We start from the raw sequence: 25,402 nt of genomic DNA, 5'->3' as shown, positions 1-25,402 counted from the left end.
GATAGAGGGATAGATAGATAGATAGATAGATAGATAGAGAGATAGATAGATAGAGGGATAGATAGATAGATAGATAGATAGATAGATAGATAGATAGATAGATAGATAGAGGGATAGATAGATAGAGGAATAGATGGATAGATAGATAGATAGATAGATAGATAGAGAGATAGATAGAGGGATAGATAGAGGGATAGATAGATAGATAGATAGATAGATAGATAGATAGATAGATAGAGAGATAGATAGATAGAGGGATAGATAGATAGATAGAAAGATAGATAGATAGATAGATAGATAGATAGATAGATAGATAGATAGATAGATAGATAGATAGATAGAGGGATAGATAGAGGGATAGATAGAGAGATAGATAGATAGATAGATAGATAGAGGGATAGATAGAGGGATAGATAGAGAGATAGATAGATAGATAGATAGATAGATAGATAGATAGATAGATAGATAGATAGATAGATAGAGGGATAGATAGAGGGATAGATAGAGGGATAGATAGATAGATAGATAGATAGATAGATAGATAGATAGATAGATAGATAGATAGATAGATAGAGGGATAGATAGAGGGATAGATAGAGGGATAGATAGATAGATAGATAGATAGATAGAGGGATAGATAGATGGATAGATGATAGAGTGATGTAGACCGTGTATTGTTGCGCAGTCGTCTTCCTCTACAGACTGTCGGGTTCTCACTGTTTTCCTCGTCAGTGTTCTCTTATTCTCTGCGGATTATCTACAATGTAAACTCCTATTAAACTTTATGGATCGGATTTCGTCTCTTGTCAAACAGCCCTAAACCTAATGTCACCGAGGGTCCGGGGGGCATTTACTGAGCTGCCACAGACAGAAAGGCCGGGAGCAGATATTGAGCGAGGCGGGGGGCCCCAACACCTCCTCTCTCAGGAGCCTAATCCCATTCACAGACAGTTTGACAGTCAGACCCTCAGATTCCCCCCCCCCCCCCCCCCGTGCCTTCTTTTCGGTGGTGTATAGTGACACAGACACCTCTACACAGAGCGGATAATCTCCGGATTAAAGGGGGATCATCAACGCACAGCTTCTTAAAGACATTAGCAAATTCTGAAAAGCTAATGGCCGTCCCAGACAGAAAATAACTGAGAAATGATCACTGCTCATGTTATAGAGAGACACTCAAGCTCCATGTGCACAGAAATCATAAAACATCGTCTGCCGTTTTGTGTGTACAGCTCCTATGCAGAGCTATGGAACAAAAACCAACATCATCTGCCGTTTTGTGTGTACAGCTCCTATGCAGAGCTATGAAACAAAAGACAACAACATCTGCCGTTTTGTGTGTACAGCTCCTATGAAGAGCTATGGAACAAAAGACAACATCATCTGCCGTTTTGTGTGTACAGCTCCTATGCAGAGCTATGAAACAAAAGACAACAACATCTGCCGTTTTGTGTGTACAGCTCCTATGCAGAGCTATGGCACAAAAGACAACAACATCTGCCGTTTTGTGTGTACAGCTCCTATGCAGAGCTATGGCACAAAAGACAACATCATCTGCCGTTTTATGTGTACAGCTCCTATGCAGAGCTATGGACCAAAAGACAACATCATCTGCCGTCTTGTGTGTACAGCTCCTATGTAGAGCTATGGCACAAAAGACAATATCATCTGCCGTTTTTTGTGTACAGCTCCTATGCAGAGCTATGGAACAAAAGACGATCTCTGGGTAGCTTCCTTTTACCTTCACTTGTTGGTATTTTCTCTTTGCTTCTTCTCTTATTTCTGGCCTGTATACAGTGAGACGCATTGCTTTGCAGGAGAGCTGCGTACACAAAACGGCAGAAGGAAAAAAATGTGATTTTCTTCCCTGAGCTATGGATACTTTGTACAGCATTGACCTCTCATCAGATACTTGTGAACTCAAGAGGCTCCTTCTGTCATTTCTACTAATCCGCTTATGAGCCACTTACCATTGCTCCAGGCCCGACACATTGAATATAGGGTTTTGTGGGGAAGATGCCCTGTAAGAAGCGGCCATAAAGCGAGGACCCTATAACTGTCAGGACACATCAATATTTAGGAGCTGCCATTTCTCAGATTACAGAGGTTACGACCTCCTTGTTAGGGCTAATAAGGAACTCTATCCAAAATACCAACTGTCCAAGGCATTGGGCAGAGGTCATCCGGCTCCTTACAAATGACCATGTCTTCTCCTACAGCACTATGGACTAAAGTCCCAAAACAAATAAACCTTCCTGCTGACTGATCCCATTACCTGGCAGTTAAAGTGTTAACAATCAGCAGCACATAGCCCTATTTTATGGGATTTGTGGTGAAGGAGCATACCATAGTTCAAGACTTTCACTACACAAGTAGGACTTATTTATGACCACATTCTTGTACATAGGGTCAGTATTATAGTAGTTCTATTCTTGTACATAGGGAGCAGTATTATAGCAGTTATATTCTTGTACATAGGGGCAGTATTATAGAAGTTATATTCTTGTACATAGGGGCAGTATTATAGTAGTTCTATTCTTGTACATAGGGAGCAGTATTATAGCAGTGATATTATTGTATATAGGGGCAGTATTATAGTAGTTATATTCTTGTACATAGGAGCAGTATTATAGTAGTTATATTCTTGTACATAGGGTCAGTATTATAGTAGTTATATTCCTGTACATATGGTCAGTATTATAGTAGTTATATTCTTGTACATAGGAGCAGTATTATAGTAGTTATATTCTTGTACATAGGAGCAGTATTATAGTAGTTATACTCTTGTACATAGGGGCAGTATTATAGTAGTTATATTCTAGTACATAGGGGCAGTATTATAGTAGTTATATTCTTGTACATAGGGGCAGTATTATAGTAGTTATATTCTAGTACATAGGGGGCAGTATTATAGTAGTTATATTCCTGTACATAGGGTCAGTATTATAGTAGTTATATTCTTGTACATAGGGGGCAGTATTATAGTAGTTATATTCCTGTACATAGGGTCAGTATTATAGTAGTTATATTCTTGTACATAGGGGCAGTATTATAGTAGTTATAGTCTTGTACATAGGAGCAGTATTATAGTAGTAATATTCTTGTACATAGGAGCAGTATTATAGTAGTAATATTCTTGTACATAGGAGCAGTATTATAGTAGTTATAGTCTTGTACATAGGGGCAGTATTATAGTAGTTATATTCTTGTACATAGGAGCAGTATTATAGTAGTAATATTCTAGTACATAGGGGCAGTATTATAGTAGTTATATTCTTGTACATAGGGGGCAGTATTATAGTAGTTATATTCCTGTACATAGGGTCAGTATTATAGTAGTTATATTCTTGTACATAGGGGCAGTATTATAGTAGTTATAGTCTTGTACATAGGAGCAGTATTATAGTAGTAATATTCTTGTACATAGGGGCAGTATTATAGTAGTTATATTCTTGTACATAGGGGCAGTATTATAGTAGTTATATTCTTGTATATGGGGCAGTATTATAGTAGTTATATTCTTGTACATAGGAGCAGTATTATAGTAGTAATATTCTTGTACATAGGAGCAGTATTATAGCAGTTATATTCTTGTACATAGGGGCAGTATTATAGTAGTTATATTCTTGTACATAGGGGCAGTATTATAGTAGTTATATTCTTGTACATAGGGGCAGTATTATAGTAGTTATATTCTTGTATATGGGGCAGTATTATAGTAGTTATATTCTTGTACATAGGGAGCAGTATTATAGCAGTTATATTCTTGTACATAGGGAGCAGTATTATAGTAGTTATATTCTTGTACATAGGGGCAGTATTATAGTAGTTATATTCTTGTACATAGGAGCAGTATTATAGTAGTTATATTCTTGTATATAGGGAGCAGTATTATAGTAGTTATATTCTTGTACATAGGGAGCAGTATTATAGTAGTTATATTCTTGTACATAGGGAGCAGGATTATAGCAGTTATATTCTTGTACATAAGAGCAGTATTATAGTAGTTACCAGTATATTCCTGTACACACAAATCTTCGGATCTGACACTCGTGCTCACCTATCCAGAACGTTTTGCAGATCTAATAAAACACCCAATTGTTATCACATTTTTGGCAACTGAAAAGTAGGAAATAGCAAAAAAAATCCTTCGATTTCGGTAAAGAAAATGATCCCATCTTTCCTGCTGCACAATGACCGTAAAAACGTTCCGGATGAAGACGTCCGCTCGCCACCATTCATATTTGTATCTGTTATTTCTCTTAAATCTGTCTTACCCCCCTTTCTTCAGCTTGTAAAGCCGCTTGGCAGGAACACACAGAGGATCAAACGGCCGTAATTATTACAAGGCACGTGAAACGTTTCATTCTGCAAACGCTTCAAAACTGAGGTTTCCCTTCACAATTCACAACAGCTGCTGGAGGAAAGTTAAACCAGAGCCCGGACTGTCACACAGCATGGGAGCTGACACTTTGAAGGCTTAAAGGGAATGTTCAACTTTTTACACCAGTTTGTTTTTCTGACACAGAGCTCCAAATCCTCTGCACAGAGCTCGATGCATAATAAAATCCATACTTCATGAAGCCACCACTAGAGGGAGCCCAGGAGCAGGCTGCATACTGTGTTACTAATGAGTATGCAGGAAGCTCCTCAGCTCCCCCTTGTGGTGATTGCAGTAAGCCAAATTTTGATTTATGTTTAAGCATTTAAATTAGGAAATTTGGAGCTACGGTACGTATCATAAAAATCCTACAGTCGCCGCATAAGCATCAACCATGTGCCTATTAATACTGATGCCAAATTTGGCAAAGGGGTTTTTCAGTATTTTCACCCACTACAAACCGGCTGCCTCTGATACCTCGGATCCTTTGTATTGAATGATATCTGCACTGAAAATTGAGTAAAAAATTACTACAAACAAGAATGTTCCCATTTACTGACAGCATAACGAGTTCTTATAAATGGCCAGGCATAAATAAGCTAAAGAGAAGTTCTGGAACTTTGTAATCTGGACTAAGTTTTAGCCAAGGAACAATAGAAAACCCCATTATGAGGTCAAATTCCGAGATCAGTGGTATCTGCTTCTGTTATAGAAATGTCAGCAAATGGATCAGACACAAAAGAGAGATAATAAAGATCCCGAGAGCGAAAGGACAAAAGTCCAGAAAAATAATGCAAAATACAAATGACTTAATATTGCCCATGGTGCTACTAAATCATTATATTGGCCCATCTATCTATCTATCTATCTATCTATCCCTCTATCTATCTATCTATCCCTCTATCTATCTATCTATCCCTCTATCTATCTATCCCTCTATCTATCTATCTATCTATCCCTCTATCTATCTATCTATCTATCTATCCCTCTATCTATCTATCTATCCCTCTATCTATCTATCTATCCCTCTATCTATCTATCTATCCCTCTATCTATCTATCTATCCCTCTATCTATCTATCCCTCTATCTATCCCTCTATCTATCCCTCTATCTATCCCTCTATCTATCCCTCTATCTATCTATCTATCTATCTATTTATCTATCTATCTATCTATCTATCTATCCCTCTATCTATCTATCTATCCCTCTATCTATCTATCCCTCTATCTATCTATCTATCTATCTATCTATCTATTTATCCCTCTATCTATCTATCTATCTATCTATCCCTCTATCTATCTATCTATCTATCCCTCTATCTATCTATCCCTCTATCTATCTATCCCTCTATCCCTCTATCTATCTATCTATCCCTCTATCTATCTATCTATCCCTCTATCTATCTATCCCTCTATCTATCTATCCCTCTATCCCTCTATCTATCTATCTATCTATCTATCTATCCCTCTATCTATCTATCTATCCCTCTATCTATCTATCTATCTATCCCTCTATCTATCTATCTATCTATCCCTCTATCTATCTATCTATCCCTCTATCTATCTATCTATCTATCTATCCCTCTATCTATCTAGCTATCTATCCCTCTATTCCTCTATCTATCTATCTATCTATCTATCTATCCCTCTATCTATCTATCTATCCCTCTATCTATCTATCTATCCCTCTATCTATCTATCCCTCTATCCCTCTATCTATCTATCTATATATCCCTCTATCTATCTATCTATCCCTCTATCTATCTATCCCTCTATCTATCTATCCCTCTATCCCTCTATCTATCTATCTATTTATCTATCTATCCCTCTATCTATCTATCTATCTATCCCTCTATCTATCCCTCTATCTATCTATCCCTCTATCCCTCTATCTATCTATCTATCTATCTATCTATCCCTCTATCTATCTATCTATCCCTCTATCTATCTATCCCTCTATCTATCTATCCCTCTATCTATCTATCCCTCTATCTATCTATCTATCCCTCTATCTATCTATCCCTCTATCTATCTATCCCTCTATCCCTCTATCTATCTATCTATCCCTCTATCTATCTATCTATCTATCTATCCCTCTATCTATCTATCCCTCTATCTATCTATCCCTCTATCCCTCTATCTATCTATCTATCTATCTATCTATCCATCTATCTATCTATTTATCTATCTATCCCTCTATCTATCTATCTATCTATCTATCTATCTATCTATCTATCTATCCCTCTATCTATCTATCCCTCTATCTATTTATCCATCTATCTATCTATCCCTCTATCTATCTATCTATCTATCTATCTCTCTATCTATCTATCCCTCTATCTATTTATCTATCTATCTATCTATCTATCTATCTATCCCTCTATCTATCTATCTATCCCTCTATCTATCCCTTTATCTATCTATCTATCTATCCCCTATCTATCTGTCTATCTATCTATCTATCTATCCCTCTATCTATCTATCTATCCCTCTATCTATCTATCTATCTATCTATCTATCTATCTATCTATCCCTCTATCTATCTATCCCTCTATCTATCTATCCCTCTATCTATCTATCTATCTATCTATCTATCTATCTATCTATCTATCTATCTATCTATCTATCTATCTATCTATCCCTCTATCTATCTATCTATCTATCTATCTATCTATCTATCCCTCTATCTATCTATCTATCTATCTATCTATCTATCTATCTAGCTAGCTAGCTATCCCTGTATCTATCTACAGTGGCATGCAAATGTTTGTGCACCCCTGTTCAAAATTACTTTTATTGTGAACAGTTAAGCAAGTTGAAGATGAACTGATCTCTAAAAGGCATAAACTTAAAGATTACACATTTCCTTTGCATATTAGGCAATATCTTTTACATTTTTAAATTAACAAAAAAAGGAAAATGGGTTTGATGCAAAAGTATGGGTACCCTGTATGGTTAGTACCTAGTAGCACCCCCTTTAAGGGTAAACGCTTGTAAACGCTTTTTGTAGCAGCCAAGAGTCTTTCCATTCTTGCTTGAGAGATTTTCATCCATTCTTCCTTGGAGACATCTTCCAGTTTTACGAGATTCCTGATCGTCTTCTAGTTCTGTTAGATTCCTGGCTCGTCTTGCATGCACTGCTCTTCCTTGGAGACGTCTTCCAGTTCTGTGAGATTCCTGGCTCTTTTTCCAGTTTTGTGAGATTCCTGGCTCGCCTTGCATGCACTGCTCTTCCTTGGAGACGTCTTCCAGTTCTGTGAGATTCCTGGCTCGTCTTGCATGCACTGCTCTTCCTTGGAGACGTCTTCCAGTTCTGTGAGATTCCTGGCTCTTTTTCCAGTTCTGTGAGATTCCTGGCTCGTCTTGCATGCTCTGCTCTTCCTTGGAGACGTCTTCCAGTTCTGTGAGATTCCTGGCTCGTCTTGCATGCACTGCTTTTTCTTGGAGACGTCTTCCAGTTCTGTGAGTTTCCTGGCTCTTTTTCCAGTTCTGTGAGATTCCTGGCTCGCCTTGCATGCTCTGCTCTTCCTTGAAGATGTCTTCCAGTTCTGTGAAATTCCTGGCTCGTCTTGCATGCTCTGCTCTTCCTTGAAGATGTCTTCCAGTTCTGTGAGATTCCTGGCTCGTCTTGCATGCACTGCTTTTCCTTGGAGACGTCTTCCAGTTCTGTGAGATTCCTGGCTCTTTTTCCAGTTCTGTGAGATTCCTGGCTCGTCTTGCATGCTCTGCTCTTCCTTGAAAATATCTTCCAGTTCTGTGAGATTCCTGGCTCTTTTTCCAGTTCTGTGAGATTCCTGGCTCGTCTTGCATGCGCTGCTCTTCCTTGAAGATGTCTTCCAGTTCTGTGAGATTCCTGGCTCGCCTTGCATGCTCTGCTCTTCCTTGAAGATGTCTTCCAGTTCTGTGAGATTCCTGGCTCGTCCTGCTTGTACTGCTCTTTTGAGTTGTAGCCACAGATTTTCAATGATGTTCAGAACAGGGGACTTTGAGGGCCATTTTAAAACCTTCAGCTTGTGGCTTTTGAGGTTGTCTATTGTGGATATTGACATGTCTTTAGGATCATTATCCATTTAGAGAAGCCATCTTCTCAGCTTTAGCTTTTTTATAGCAAAATTTCTTTGAGAGCTGCTCATAGGATTGCTAGGAAGACACATCAGAAGCCCTGGTTGACTGCAAAAGACCTTCAGAAAGATCTAGCAGACTCTGAAGTTGTGGTACATTGTTCTAATGTTCAGTAGAACTCCTTGGCCACAATGATCAAAGGTATGACTAGGGGGAAAAAAGGGCTCAGAATTTCAGGAAAAGAATATCTTGCCAACCATTAAGCATGGGGTGGATCAATCCTGCTTTGGGGTTGTGTTGTAGCCAATGGCACATGGAACATTTCACAGATAGAGGGAAGAATGGATTCTATGAAATATCAACAAATCTTTGATGCAAACATATCATCTGTAAAAAAAAAGCTGAAGTTCTAAAGAGGAGAAAAGAGGATGGCTTCTACAAATGGATACTGATCCTAAACACAAGTCAAAATCCACAATAGATGACCACAAAAGACACAAGATGAAAGTTTTACAACGGCCCTCACAGTCCCCTGAGCTGAACATCATTAAAAATCTATGGCTAGACCTCAAAAGAGAAGAGCATGCAAGACGAGCCAGGAATCTCACAGAACTGGAAGACTTCTCCAAGGAAGAGGAGTGCATGCAAAATGAGCCAGGAATCTCACAGAACCCGAAAACATCTCCAAGGAAGAGCAGTGCATGCAAGATGAGCCAGGAATCTCACAGAGCTGTAAAACATCTCCAAGGAAGAGCAGTGCACGAAAGACGAGTCAGGAATCTCACAGAGCTGTAAAACATCTCCAAGGAAGAGTAGTGCATGCAAGACGAGCCAGGAATCTCACAGAACTGGAAGACAGCTCCAAGGAAGAATGGAGGAAAATCCCTGAAACAAGAATGGAAAGACACTTGGCTGCTCCAAAAAATGTTTACAAGTTGTGATACTTGCCAAAAGGGGTGCTACTAGGTACTAACCATACAGGGTGCACAAACTTTTTCATGAACCCATTTTCCTTTGAAATTGTGAAAGTTTTTATTTGCTTAAAATACAGAGGAAATCTGTCATCTTTAATTATGCCTTTTAGAGATCATTTCATCTTCAACTTGCTTAACTATTTACAATCAGAGTAATTTTGATGAGGGGTGCACAGAAATTTGCATATCACTCTGTTTATCTATTCTATCTATCTATTATTTTATCTATGTCAATAATTAAAGAAACAAGAAACGTAAATGGGTGGTTTCATCTTTAACATTTGTTATATTTCCAATGCAAGACCGCTCTATCTATCTATCCCTCTATCTATCTATCTATTATTTATCTATCCATCCATCCATCTATCTTTCTATCTATCTATCCCTCTATCTATCCCTCTATCCCTCTATCTATCTATCTATCTATTATTTATCTATCCATCCATCCATCTATCTTTCTATCTATAATAATTATGATTATTATTATTATTATCTATGTATCACTCTATCTATCCATCCATCTTTCTATCTATTATAATAATAATTATTATTATTAATATTATTATCTATTTATCTATGTATCCCTCTATCTATCCCTCTATCTATCTATTATTTATCTATCCATCCATCCATCCATCTATCTTTCTATCTATAATAATAATAATAATAAGTATTATTATTATTATTAATATTATTATTATCTATTTATCCCTCTATCTATCTATCCATTATCTATCTATCCATCCCTCTATCTATCTATCTATCTCTCTATCTATCCCTCTAGCCATCCATCCATCCATCTATCTTTCTATCTATTATAATAATAATTATTATTAATATTATTATCTATTTATCTATCTCTCTATGCTCTATCTATCTATCTATCCATCCATCCCTCTATCCCTCTATCTATCCCTCTATGCATCCATCCATCTATCTTTCTATCTATAATAATAATAATAATAATAAATATTATTATTATTAATATTATCTATCTATCCCTCTATCTATCTATCCCTCTATCTATTTATCTATCCCTCTATCTCTCTATCTATCCATCCATCCAACTATCTATCTATCTATCTATCCCTCTATCTCTCTATCTATCTATCTATCTATCTATCCCTCTATCTATCTATCCCTCTATCTATCTCTCTATCTATCTATCTATCTATCTATCTATCCCTCTATCTATCCCTCTATCTCTCTATCTATCTATCTATCTATCTATCTATCTATCTCTCTATCTATCTATCTATCCCTCTATCTATCTATCTATCTATCTATCTATCTATCTATCTATCTATCTATCTATCTATCTATCTATCCCTCTATCTATCCCTCTATCTATCTATCTATCTATCTATCTATCTATCTATCTATCTATCTATCTATCCCTCTATCTATCCCTCTATCTATCTATCTATCTATCTATCTATCTATCTATCCCTCTATCTATCTATCTATCTATCTATCCCTCTATCTATCTATCTATCCCTCTATCTATCTATCCCTCTATCTATCTATCCCTCTATCTATCTATCCCTCTATCCCTCTATCTATCTATCTATCCCTCTATCTATCTATCTATCTATCTATCTATCTATCCCTCTATCTATCTATCTATCTATCTATCTATCTATCTATCCCTCTATCTATCTATCCCTCTATCTATCTATCTATCTATCCCTCTAGTTCTCCAGCTCTCTATCCATCTATCTATTTTATATGCATCCTTCTCCACAGAGAAGTGCTACATGGCAGCAGCCCCTGGTACAATACAATTGGGGTCCTATCATTATAGAAGATCAGGCTCATATCATGGAACTCCTATAACTTTGATTCATCATTTGGATGGTGGGGACCTCAGTAGATCAATATGACTTATGTAGGTGATATGGCAGCCACTACAATATTTGGGGTTCTGGGTTACTGGTATAGCTGGCATTACATTTTCAATTTGCTACAATTTCCTGTATACCAATTTCTCTGAATTCTGTTATTAATTAATGTGTTGCATTAGTTCTAAATGTGCCCTTTTTCCATGGTGTTGGTTGCTAATCAGTGGCACCATTACGTTATTGCTCAGCACTTTCCATACACATCACACCTGGCACCTATACACCAGCCTCTCACAGTCTGACAGGGCATGCTGAGAGTTGTAGTGTTGAGTTGGACATAGTATCATCCATATATCCAGTAACTTTACCTACCTGTACCACTCCAGACCTTTGTCATAGCACCTGTCAAAAAAGTGGGGTTCTGCCCCCAGCGCCCTGACATCTGGGTGTATCCTTAGGAATTCCAGCAGAGCTCTGGTGCCCCCTTTCTTTACCCCCACAATGATTGCTTGGGGGAATTTTTTACTCCCGAAACTGCTGTGCACAGAGATGGCGCTGGGGCTGTGGGGCAGCTTATGGTGTGAGGTCCTGTTGCTGGATACTAATGCCAGTGTGCCAGTGTGAGCTCCATCCTTGGCATCGGGTATAGTTTGTGCAGTGCCAGGGCGCAAAGTGTCCAAAAGTGCAGCATTAGAGCCCAATGCATCCTCAGGGCGCAATGTGTCCTCCTGTGTATCCTCAGGGCGCAATGTGTCCTCCTGTGCATCCTCAGGGCGCAATGTCCCCCCCTGTGAATCCTCAGAGTGCAATGTCCCCCCCTGTGAATCCTCAGAGAGCAATGTCCCCCCCTGTGAATCCTCAGAGAGCAATGTCCCCCCCTGTGAATCCTCAGGGCGCAATGTGTCCTCCTGCGCATCCTCAGAGGGCAGCAATTCCCCGGCACCGCTGATCCAGGGCTCCGCAGGGGCCGAGCGCCCGGGCGCAACCGCCTGCGCAGTGCGCAAAGATCCGGCGCTCATCTGCGGGTCACAGCAGGAGCCGCTCAGGCAGTAGAAGAAGAAAGTGAACAAGAAGATCATAGTCAGCAGCAGGGAGACTTTGGGCTGAGCCCTCAGTGCCCCCAGGTGCCCAGAAACAATCCGAGGCTTTAGGATGCCACATCCCATGAGTGGGGCTGGGGACCAGGGAGGGCACACATGGCACGAGCTATCCCCACAGACCGAGCGCCTGTGGAGCAATCCTGGGCAGGAGGCAGGTCACATTATAAAGTTCCCCAGCAGCAATAGGAGGCTACATCATTAGGCTGCATAATCCGGGCTGCCAACAAGGTGTGGTGCAAAACTGGCGACATCCAGGTGAGTTCAGCCGCTGCTGACAGGAGAGGAGCAGCTCTGCACATGCACGCACCACACTCGCATTATCATGGAGAGGGGCTGGGGGAGTGTCAGGGGCAGTGATCCTGTGTCTGAGCCATGACAGCCCCTCCTATTAGTGGCAGGAGAAAGCTGCGCCCTCACCCTCGCTCCGGTCTATCCTCATCATCATCATCCTCATCATCCTCATCATCATCATCCTCATCATCCGGAGGGAACGCACTAACAGGAGCTGAGGGGGGAACTCACTAATACAGGAGCTGAGGGGGGAACTTACTAAAGGAGCTGAGGGGGGAACTCACTAATACAGGAGCTGAGGGGGGAACTCACTAATACAGGAGCTGAGGGGGAACTCACTAATACAGGAGCTGAGGGGGGAACGCACTAATACAGGAGCTGAGGGGGGAACTCACTAATACAGGAGCTGAGGGGGGAACTCACTAATACAGGAGCTGAGGGGGGAACTCACTAATACAGGAGCTGAGGGCAAAACTCACTAATACACGAGATGAGGGGGGAACTCACTAATACAGGAGCTGAGGGGGGAACTCACTAATACAGGAGCTGAGGGGGAACTCACTAATACAGGAGCTGAGGGGGAACTCACTAATCCAGGAGCTGAGGGGGGAACTCACTAATACAGGAGCTGAGGGGGGAACTCACTAATACAGGAGCTGAGGGGGAACTCACTAATACAGGAGCTGAGGGGGAACTCACTAATCCAGGAGCTGAGGGGGAACTCACTAATACAGGAGCTGAGGGGGGAACTCACTAATCCAGGAGTTGAGGGGGGAACTCACTAATCCAGGAGTTGAGGGGGGAACTCACTAATACAGGAGCTGAGGGGGGAACTCACTAATCCAGGAGTTGAGGGGGGAACTCACTAATACAGGAGCTGAGGGGGGAACTCACTAATCCAGGAGTTGAGGGGGGAACTCACTAATACAGGAGCTGAGGGGGGAACTCACTAATCCAGGAGTTGAGGGGGGAACTCACTAATCCAGGAGTTGAGGGGGGAACTCACTAATACAGGAGCTGAGGGGGGAACTCACTAATACAGGAGCTGAGGGGGAAACTCACTAATACAGGAGCTGAGGGGGAACTCACTAATACAGGAGCTGAGGGGGGAACTCACTAATACAGGAGCTGAGGAGAAACTCACTAATACAGGAGCTGAGGGGGGAACTCACTAATACAGGAGCTGAGGAGAAACTCACTAATACAGGAGCTGAGGGGGGAACTCACTAATACAAGAGCTGAGGAGAAACTCACTAATACAGGAGCTGAGGAGAAACTCACTAATACAGGAGCTGAGGGGGGAACTCACTAATACAAGAGCTGAGGAGAAACTCACTAATACAGGAGCTGAGGAGAAACTCACTAATACAGGAGCTGAGGAGAAACTCACTAATACAGGAGCTGAGGGGGAACTCACTAATACAGGAGCTGAGGGGGAACTCACTAATCCAGGAGCTGAGGGGGAACTCACTAATACAGGAGCTGAGGGGGGAACTCACTAATACAGGAGCTGAGGGGGAACTCACTAATACAGGAGCTGAGGGGGGAACTCACTAATACAGGAGCTGAGGAGAAACTCACTAATACAGGAGCTGAGGGGGGAACTCACTAATCCAGGAGTTGAGGGGGGAACTCACTAATACAGGAGCTGAGGGGGGAACTCACTAATCCAGGAGTTGAGGGGGGAACTCACTAATCCAGGAGTTGAGGGGGGAACTCACTAATACAGGAGCTGAGGGGGGAACTCACTAATACAGGAGCTGAGGGGGAAACTCACTAATACAGGAGCTGAGGGGGAACTCACTAATACAGGAGCTGAGGGGGGAACTCACTAATACAGGAGCTGAGGAGAAACTCACTAATACAGGAGCTGAGGGGGGAACTCACTAATACAGGAGCTGAGGAGAAACTCACTAATACAGGAGCTGAGGGGGGAACTCACTAATACAAGAGCTGAGGAGAAACTCACTAATACAGGAGCTGAGGAGAAACTCACTAATACAGGAGCTGAGGAGAAACTCACTAATACAGGAGCTGAGGGGGAACTCACTAATACAGGAGCTGAGGGGGAACTCACTAATCCAGGAGCTGAGGGGGAACTCACTAATACAGGAGCTGAGGGGGGAACTCACTAATACAGGAGCTGAGGGGGAACTCACTAATACAGGAGCTGAGGGGGGAACTCACTAATACAGGAGCTGAGGCGGGAACTCACTAATACAGGAGCTGAGGAGGGAACTCACTAATACAGGAGCTGAGGGGGAACGCACTAATACAGGAGCTGAGGGGGGAACGCACTAATACAGGAGCTGAGGGGGAACTCACTAATACAGGAGCTGAGGAGGGAACTCACTAATACAGGAGCTGAGGAGGGAACTCACTAATACAGGAGCTGAGGGGGAACTCACTAATACAGGAGCTGAGGGGGGAGCTCACTAATACAGGAGCTGAGGAGGGAACTCACTAATACAGAAGCTGAGGGGGAACGCACTAATACAGGAGCTGAGGGGGGAACGCACTAATACAGGAGCTGAGGGGGAACTCACTAATACAGGAGCTGAGGGGGAACTCACTAATACAGGAGCTGAGGGGAGAAACTCACTAATACAGGAGCTGAGAAGAAACTCACTAATACAGGAGCTGAGGGAGAAACTCACTAATACAGGAGCTGAGGGGGAACTCACTAATACAGGAGCTGAGAAGAAACTCACTAATACAGGAGCTGAGGGGGAACTCACTAATACAGGAGCTGAGGGAGGAACTCACTAATCCAGGAGCTGGGGGGAAACTCACTAATACAGGAGCTGAGGGGGGAACTCACTAATACAGGAGCTGAGGGGGGAACTCACTAATCCAGGAGCTGAGGGGGGAACTCACTAATACAGGAGCTGAGGGGTGAACTCACTAATACAGGAGCTGAGGGAGAAACTCACTAATCCAGGAGCTGAGGGGGGAACTCACTAATACAGGAGCTGAGGGGAAACTCACTAATCCAGGAGCTGAGGGGGGAACTCACTAATCCAGGAGCTGAGGGGAAACTCACTAATCCAGGAGCTGAGGGGGGAACTCACTAATACAGGAGCTGAGGAGAAACTCACTAATCCAGGAGCTGAGGGGAAACTCACTAATCCAGGAGCTGAGGGGAAACTCACTAATCCAGGAGCTGAGGGGGGAACTCACTAATCCAGGAGCTGAGGAGAAACTCACTAATCCAGGAGCTGAGGGGAAACTCACTAATCCAGGAGCTGAGGAGAAACTCACTAATCCAGGAGCTGAGGGGAAACTCACTAATCCAGGAGCTGAGGAGAAACTCACTAATCCAGGAGCTGAGGGGAACTCACTAATACAGGAGCTGAGGGGGGAACTCACTAATCCAGGAGCTGAGGGAGGAACTCACTAATACAGGAGCTGAGGAGAAACTCACTAATACAGGAGCTGAGGGGGGAACTCACTAATACAGGAGCTGAGGAGAAACTCACTAATACAGGAGCTGAGGGGGGAACTCACTAATACAAGAGCTGAGGAGAAACTCACTAATACAGGAGCTGAGGAGAAACTCACTAATACAGGAGCTGAGGGGGGAACTCACTAATACAAGAGCTGAGGAGAAACTCACTAATACAGGAGCTGAGGAGAAACTCACTAATACAGGAGCTGAGGAGAAACTCACTAATACAGGAGCTGAGGGGGAACTCACTAATACAGGAGCTGAGGGGGAACTCACTAATCCAGGAGCTGAGGGGGAACTCACTAATACAGGAGCTGAGGGGGGAACTCACTAATACAGGAGCTGAGGGGGAACTCACTAATACAGGAGCTGAGGGGGGAACTCACTAATACAGGAGCTGAGGAGAAACTCACTAATACAGGAGCTGAGGGGGGAACTCACTAATCCAGGAGTTGAGGGGGGAACTCACTAATACAGGAGCTGAGGGGGGAACTCACTAATCCAGGAGTTGAGGGGGGAACTCACTAATCCAGGAGTTGAGGGGGGAACTCACTAATACAGGAGCTGAGGGGGGAACTCACTAATACAGGAGCTGAGGGGGAAACTCACTAATACAGGAGCTGAGGGGGAACTCACTAATACAGGAGCTGAGGGGGGAACTCACTAATACAGGAGCTGAGGAGAAACTCACTAATACAGGAGCTGAGGGGGGAACTCACTAATACAGGAGCTGAGGAGAAACTCACTAATACAGGAGCTGAGGGGGGAACTCACTAATACAAGAGCTGAGGAGAAACTCACTAATACAGGAGCTGAGGAGAAACTCACTAATACAGGAGCTGAGGAGAAACTCACTAATACAGGAGCTGAGGGGGAACTCACTAATACAGGAGCTGAGGGGGAACTCACTAATCCAGGAGCTGAGGGGGAACTCACTAATACAGGAGCTGAGGGGGGAACTCACTAATACAGGAGCTGAGGGGGAACTCACTAATACAGGAGCTGAGGGGGGAACTCACTAATACAGGAGCTGAGGAGGGAACTCACTAATACAGGAGCTGAGGAGGGAACTCACTAATACAGGAGCTGAGGGGGAACGCACTAATACAGGAGCTGAGGGGGGAACGCACTAATACAGGAGCTGAGGGGGAACTCACTAATACAGGAGCTGAGGAGGGAACTCACTAATACAGGAGCTGAGGAGGGAACTCACTAATACAGGAGCTGAGGGGGAACTCACTAATACAGGAGCTGAGGGGGGAGCTCACTAATACAGGAGCTGAGGAGGGAACTCACTAATACAGAAGCTGAGGGGGAACGCACTAATACAGGAGCTGAGGGGGGAACGCACTAATACAGGAGCTGAGGGGGAACTCACTAATACAGGAGCTGAGGGGGAACTCACTAATACAGGAGCTGAGGGGAGAAACTCACTAATACAGGAGCTGAGAAGAAACTCACTAATACAGGAGCTGAGGGAGAAACTCACTAATACAGGAGCTGAGGGGGAACTCACTAATACAGGAGCTGAGGGAGGAACTCACTAATCCAGGAGCTGGGGGGAAACTCACTAATACAGGAGCTGAGGGGGGAACTCACTAATACAGGAGCTGAAGGGGGAACTCACTAATACAGGAGCTGAGGGGGGAACTCACTAATACAGGAGCTGAGGGGTGAACTCACTAATACAGGAGCTGAGGGAGAAACTCACTAATCCAGGAGCTGAGGGGGGAACTCACTAATACAGGAGCTGAGGGGAAACTCACTAATCCAGGAGCTGAGGGGGGAACTCACTAATCCAGGAGCTGAGGGGAAACTCACTAATCCAGGAGCTTAGGGGGGAACTCACTAATACAGGAGCTGAGGAGAAACTCACTAATCCAGGAGCTGAGGGGAAACTCACTAATCCAGGAGCTGAGGGGAAACTCACTAATCCAGGAGCTGAGGGGGGAACTCACTAATCCAGGAGCTGAGGAGAAACTCACTAATCCAGGAGCTGAGGGGAAACTCACTAATCCAGGAGCTGAGGAGAAACTCACTAATCCAGGAGCTGAGGGGAAACTCACTAATCCAGGAGCTGAGGAGAAACTCACTAATCCAGGAGCTGAGGGGAACTCACTAATACAGGAGCTGAGGGGGGAACTCACTAATCCAGGAGCTGAGGGAGGAACTCACTAATCCTGGAGCTGAGGGGGAACTCACTAATACAGGAGCTGAGGGGGGAACTCACTAATACAGGAGCTGAGGAGAAACTCACTAATCCAGGAGCTGAGGGGAAACTCACTAATCCAGGAGCTGAGGAGAAACTCACTAATCCAGGAGCTGAGGGGAAACTCACTAATCCAGGAGCTGAGGAGAAACTCACTAATCCAGGAGCTGAGGGGAACTCACTAATACAGGAGCTGAGGGGGGAACTCACTAATCCAGGAGCTGAGAGGGGAACTCACTAATACAGGAGCTGAGGGAGGAACTCACTAATCCAGGAGCTGAGGAGGAACTCACTAATACAGGAGCTGAGGGGGGAACTCACTAATACAGGAGCTGAGGAGAAACTCACTAATACAGGAGCTGAGGGGGGAACTCACTAATACAGGAGCTGAAGGAGAAACTCACTAATACAGGAGCTGAGGAGAAACTCACTAATACAGGCGCTGAGGGAGAAACTCACTAATACAGGAGCTGAGGGGGGAACTCACTAATACAGGAGCTGAGGGGGGAACTCACTAATACAGGAGCTGAGGGGGGAACTCACTAATACAGGAGCTGAGGGAGAAACTCACTAATACAGGAGCTGAGGGGGAACTCACTAATACAGGAGCTGAGGGGGAACTCACTAATCCAGGAGCTGAGGGGGAACTCACTAATACAGGAGCTGAGGGGGGAACTCACTAATACAGGAGCTGAGGGGGAACTCACTAATACAGGAGCTGAGGGGGGAACTCACTAATACAGGAGCTGAGGAGGGAACTCACTAATACAGGAGCTGAGGAGGGAACTCACTAATACAGGAGCTGAGGGGGAACGCACTAATACAGGAGCTGAGGGGGGAACGCACTAATACAGGAGCTGAGGGGGAACTCACTAATACAGGAGCTGAGGAGGGAACTCACTAATACAGGAGCTGAGGAGGGAACTCACTAATACAGGAGCTGAGGGGGAACTCACTAATACAGGAGCTGAGGGGGGAGCTCACTAATACAGGAGCTGAGGAGGGAACTCACTAATACAGGAGCTGAGGGGGAACGCACTAATACAGGAGCTGAGGGGGGAACGCACTAATACAGGAGCTGAGGGGGAACTCACTAATACAGGAGCTGAGGGGGAACTCACTAATACAGGAGCTGAGGGGAGAAACTCACTAATACAGGAGCTGAGAAGAAACTCACTAATACAGGAGCTGAGGGAGAAACTCACTAATACAGGAGCTGAGGGGGAACTCACTAATACAGGAGCTGAGAAGAAACTCACTAATACAGGAGCTGAGGGGGAACTCACTAATACAGGAGCTGAGGGAGGAACTCACTAATCCAGGAGCTGGGGGGAAACTCACTAATACAGGAGCTGAGGGGGGAACTCACTAATACAGGAGCTGAGGGGGGAACTCACTAATACAGGAGCTGAGGGGGGAACTCACTAATACAGGAGCTGAGGGGTGAACTCACTAATACAGGAGCTGAGGGAGAAACTCACTAATCCAGGAGCTGAGGGGGGAACTCACTAATACAGGAGCTGAGGGGAAACTCACTAATCCAGGAGCTGAGGGGGGAACTCACTAATCCAGGAGCTGAGGGGAAACTCACTAATCCAGGAGCTGAGGGGGGAACTCACTAATACAGGAGCTGAGGAGAAACTCACTAATCCAGGAGCTGAGGGGAAACTCACTAATCCAGGAGCTGAGGGGAAACTCACTAATCCAGGAGCTGAGGGGGGAACTCACTAATCCAGGAGCTGAGGAGAAACTCACTAATCCAGGAGCTGAGGGGAAACTCACTAATCCAGGAGCTGAGGAGAAACTCACTAATCCAGGAGCTGAGGGGAAACTCACTAATCCAGGAGCTGAGGAGAAACTCACTAATCCAGGAGCTGAGGGGAACTCACTAATACAGGAGCTGAGGGGGGAACTCACTAATCCAGGAGCTGAGGGAGGAACTCACTAATCCTGGAGCTGAGGGGGAACTCACTAATACAGGAGCTGAGGGGGGAACTCACTAATACAGGAGCTGAGGAGAAACTCACTAATCCAGGAGCTGAGGGGAAACTCACTAATCCAGGAGCTGAGGAGAAACTCACTAATCCAGGAGCTGAGGGGAAACTCACTAATCCAGGAGCTGAGGAGAAACTCACTAATCCAGGAGCTGAGGGGAACTCACTAATACAGGAGCTGAGGGGGGAACTCACTAATCCAGGAGCTGAGGGGGGAACTCACTAATACAGGAGCTGAGGGAGGAACTCACTAATCCAGGAGCTGAGGGGGAACTCACTAATACAGGAGCTGAGGGGGGAACTCACTAATACAGGAGCTGAGGAGAAACTCACTAATCCAGGAGCTGAGGGGGGAATTCACTAATACAGGAGCTGAGGGGGAACTCACTAATACAGGAGCTGAGGAGAAACTCACTAATCCAGGAGCTGAGGGGGGAACTCACTAATACAGGAGCTGAGGGGGGAACTCACTAATACAGGAGCTGAGGGGGGAACTCACTAATACAGGAGCTGAAGGAGAAACTCACTAATACAGGAGCTGAGGAGAAACTCACTAATACAGGCGCTGAGGGAGAAACTCACTAATACAGGAGCTGAGGGGGGAACTCACTAATACAGGAGCTGAGGGGGGAACTCACTAATACAGGAGCTGAGGGGGGAACTCACTAATACAGGAGCTGAGGGAGAAACTCACTAATACAGGAGCTGAGGGGGGAACTCACTAATACAGGAGCTGAGGGGGGAACTCACTAATACAGGAGCTGAGGGGGGAACTCACTAATACAGGAGCTGAGGGGTGAACTCACTAATACAGGAGCTGAGGGAGAAACTCACTAATCCAGGAGCTGAGGGGGGAACTCACTAATCCAGGAGCTGAGGGGAAACTCACTAATCCAGGAGCTGAGGGGGGAACTCACTAATCCAGGAGCTGAGGGAAAACTCACTAATCCAGGAGCTGAGGGGGGAACTCACTAATATAGGAGCTGAGGAGAAACTCACTAATCCAGGAGCTGAGGGGGAACTCACTAATACAGGAGCTGAGGGGGAACTCACTAATCCAGGAGCTGAGGGGGGAAGTCACTAATACAGGAGCTGAGGGGGAACTCACTAATACAGGAGCTGAGGGGGGAACTCACTAATACAGGAGCTGAGGAGAAACTCACTAATCCAGGAGCTGAGGGGGAACTCACTAATACAGGAGCTGAGGGGGGAACTCACTAATACAGGAGCTGAGGGGGAACTCACTAATACAGGAGCTGAGGGGGGAACTCACTAATACAGGAGCTGAGGGGGGAACTCACTAATACAGGAGCTGAGGGGGAACTCACTAATACAGGAGCTGAGGGGGGAACTCACTAATCCAGGAGCTGAGGGGGGAAGTCACTAATCCAGGAGCTGAGGGGGGAACTCACTAATACAGGAGCTGAGGGGAGAACTCACTAATACAGGAGCTGAGGAGAAACTCACTAATCCAGGAGCTGAGGAGAAACTCACTAATCCAGGAGCTGAGGGAGAAACTCACTAATCCAGGAGCTGAGGGGGAACTCACTAATACAGGAGCTGAGGGGGAACTCACTAATACAGGAGCTGAGGGGGAACTCACTAATACAGGAGCTGAGGGGGAACTCACTAATACAGGAGCTGAGGGGGGAACTCACTAATACAGGAGCTGAGGGAGAAACTCACTAATACAGGAGCTGAGGGGGGAACTCACTAATACAGGAGCTAGGGGAGAAACTCACTAATACAGGAGCTGAGGGGGGAACTCACTAATACAGGAGCTGAGGAGAAACTCACTAATCCAGGAGCTGAGGAGAAACTCACTAATCCAGGAGCTGAGGGTGAAACTCACTAATACAGGAGCTGAGGGGGGAACTCACTAATACAGGAGCTGAGGGGGGAACTCACTAATACAGGAGCTGAGGGGGGAACTCACTAATCCAGGAGCTGAGGGGGGAACTCACTAATACAGGAGCTGAGGGGGAACTCACTAATACAGGAGCTGGGGGGGGGAACTCACTGAGGAAGAAGAATCAGGAGGGATTTAGGTTTTATTAATAAGTAGTTTATTTGTATTTAATTTAATAGTTTGCTATAAAAGTCACGTACAGAAGATACAGCTCCACAATCCATCCATCATCATCATCAGATCTGTTAATCAATTATATCATATTCTAACTGTTTATTTATCAGATTATATAACTATTTATTCCTTTATCTATCTATCCCTCTATGTATGTGTGACGCCCTGGGCAAGCCAGGGGTCACAGGTCATTGCACCAACACACCCTACACCCCAGTTAGGTACATCAAAGCTAACCAAAAATCCTTGTTGCCTTCCTCCAGAGGCTGATGTTCACACCAGTGGGTGGGCCAGGCAGTTGGCTCCGCCCACCGAGGAGGACACAGCTCTGGAGGCGGGAGAAACCAGTGAGTCCAGGGAGGGACATGAAGAGAGTTGAGCCCAGGCAGGGCTAGAGTGAAGATTAGTTTAGGAGGTGAAAGTGAAACGAAGTGTAGTGGAAGTGGTAAAGGAGGAGTAGGAGAAGTTGAAAGAAGGTGAAAGGTGACAGAAAGAAAGCCTGAAGTGAGTCCAGCTGTGTGCAGGACAGGGTCAGCAAGGTCAGCAACGGCGGTGACTGTCTGGAGGGGCACCGTTTGGAAATTCCTGGAAGGACCGCGGACGGGTAGTGGCCCGGCGGTCTGGAGCAGTGTACCAAAGGACAGTCAGCACCAGGGCAGGGGCCTCTCGGACCCCGGCAAGGCTTGGAGTCGCCATAATTTGCCAAATCCGTCAGTGAAGGGGACGCAGATCCCCCCAACAACCAAGTCCCGATTGAAGGCAACAGCCCAACCATTGTAGTAGAAACACCGCCACCGCCAGGGCACCAGTTTCTCAGGGCCAGCGCCTGCGGGCAAGGAGTAGAGCTCCTCAGGTCCAGCTTGAAGCCGGGGAGCGGGTTACCGGTGGGAACCCATCGCTACCAACACAGAAACAAAGGTGCAAGGAAAAGGGACATCACCGTCACCTACTGGGAGAGCAAGTGCAGCCATCCGTGGGAACCGTCTTTCCAGCCGTGTGGTTTACCGTAAAACTGTGTCAACGTCTCAGGCTGAGTGAGTACCACAGTGCCACAAGGCACAGTGCTGCCCCCGCGTCCCTGCGCCTACCAGGCCCTGCATCTCCCATCTCATCACCGGGCCCCGGGATCACCAACCCCTACCCACGGAGGGGCAACACAACACCTGGCTGCTCCGCATCACCATCCCCGGGATCCCCATATTGAGCAGCGGTGGTGAAATCACCACAACCATGGGTGGCGTCACGGACAATAAACTATCCCCACACCCAACACCCCCCTTTCACTCACGGGCGAGGAGTGCCGCTCGAGAACCCCCGGGAACCGGCCCACAGCTCGAGCCACCACTGAGCAGCAACCGCCGGACCCGAGCAGAAGGGGTGAGCGTAGTGTGCTGACACCCTCCTCCCCGCCCGCGACAACTTGGCGTCACGTCTGCCGTTTGGTAGAGGTGCGCCTTGTTACCGCCGGAGGTATCCGGCTGAAAAATTTCAGAAGCCGCCATCTTTGGCGCAAAAAGTTCCCGCTCGAGCGTCTTCTCGAGTAGCAGAGGCGCGAAGGCCAAAACCCCGCCCCGAGAGAGGAGGGGCCGGAAAGAGCTAAGGGGGACGCGATGGCGGCTGGCTGCATGTTTATGAATCTTCCCTGCGCAGACTGTGCACCACAAGGATTCACCGGTTTCTGAGCTAGCAATGGCAGTCACGCAACTGAAATTGCGTGATATGCATATTCCTGGTCAGAACCCAACTAGTGGGAGTGGCCTCTCTCAATATAGATGTATGGAGCGAGGCCGCGCCCACTAGTCGGATGCGCCCACTCTATGCACTTGTATTGAGCGAAGCCATGCCCACTAGACGGCCCCGCCTACTAGTCAGACGCACCCATTCCATACATTTGTACACTGGACAGTTGTGACTACTAGTCGGACGCACCCACTCCATACACTTGTATTGAGCAAGCCGACGCCCACTAGATGGCCGTGCCTACTAGTCGGTTTCACTCACTGCATACACTTGTATTGAGCGAGGCCGTGCCCACTAGACGGATGTGCCTACTAGTCGGATTCGCCCACTTCATGCACTTGGATTGAGCGAGGTCATGCCCAATAGACTGCCTCGCTTACTAATCAGACACACCCACTCCATACACTTGTATTGAGCAAGGTCGCACATACTACATGGCTGTGCCTACTAGTTGGACGCGCCCACTCCATACATTTGTATTGAGCAAGGTCTAGCCCACTTGACGGCTGCGTCTACTAGTAGGACGCGCCCATTCCATACATTTGTATTGAGCAAGGTCGCGCCCACTAGACGGATGTGCCTAGTAGTCGGATGCGCCCACTCCATAAACTTGTATTGAGAAAGGTCGCACATACTAGATGGCTGCGGCTACTAGTCGGACGCGCCCACTCCATACATTTGTATTAAGCGAGGCCGTGCCCACTAGATGGCTGCAACTACTAGTCAGATGCTGCGCCCACTCCATACACTTGTATTAAGCGACGCTGCTCCCACTAGATGGCCGCGCCTACAAGTCTGATGCACCCACTCCATACACTTGTATCGAGCAAGGCTGCTCCCTTTAGATAACCGCGCCTACTAGTTGGACGCGCCCACTCCATACACTTGTATCGAGCAAGGTCGTGCATACTAGACGGCTGCGCCTACTAGTCGGACGTGCTTACACCATACACTTGTATTGTGCAAGGCCACATCCACTAGACGGCCACACCTACTAGTCAGACATGCCCACTCTATACACTTGTATTGAGCGAGGCCGTGCCCGCTAGTCGAGTTCTGGCTGGGAACATGCACCGCGCACAATTGCTGTCATGTGACCGCCATTCCCGACTCTGAAACCAACGAATCCTCGCAGCGCACAGTGTCTACGGAAAATGGATCCGTTAACTGATCGCTATTTAATCATCCGTTTTTCTTGCATTTGGATCCGTTTTTTTTTACTCGATCAGTTGATACATAGCGATCAGTTATCGGATCCGTTTTCCATAGACTCCAATGT

General features: G+C 45.5%; 1 protein-coding gene across 1 annotated transcript in view; it reads right to left on the bottom strand.

Annotated features, from left to right (window-relative positions):
- Positions 1-12,672, bottom strand: part of HS3ST6 (heparan sulfate-glucosamine 3-sulfotransferase 6) — a 77,535-nt gene extending 64,863 nt beyond the window's left edge. The window contains exon 1 of the mRNA XM_075319451.1: positions 11,631-12,672. Coding sequence (XP_075175566.1) covers positions 11,631-12,424 — 794 coding nt within the window. The 5' untranslated portion in view covers positions 12,425-12,672. The remainder of the gene's footprint in view (positions 1-11,630) is intronic.
- Between the last annotated feature and the right edge of the window lie 12,730 nt (positions 12,673-25,402).

The sequence above is a fragment of the Anomaloglossus baeobatrachus genome, chromosome 7 (genome assembly GCF_048569485.1).
Source record: "Anomaloglossus baeobatrachus isolate aAnoBae1 chromosome 7, aAnoBae1.hap1, whole genome shotgun sequence".
NCBI lineage: Eukaryota > Metazoa > Chordata > Amphibia > Anura > Aromobatidae > Anomaloglossus > Anomaloglossus baeobatrachus.
The sequence above is the reverse complement of the archived record's forward strand: the minus strand, read 5'-3'. Positions and strand labels throughout refer to the sequence as shown.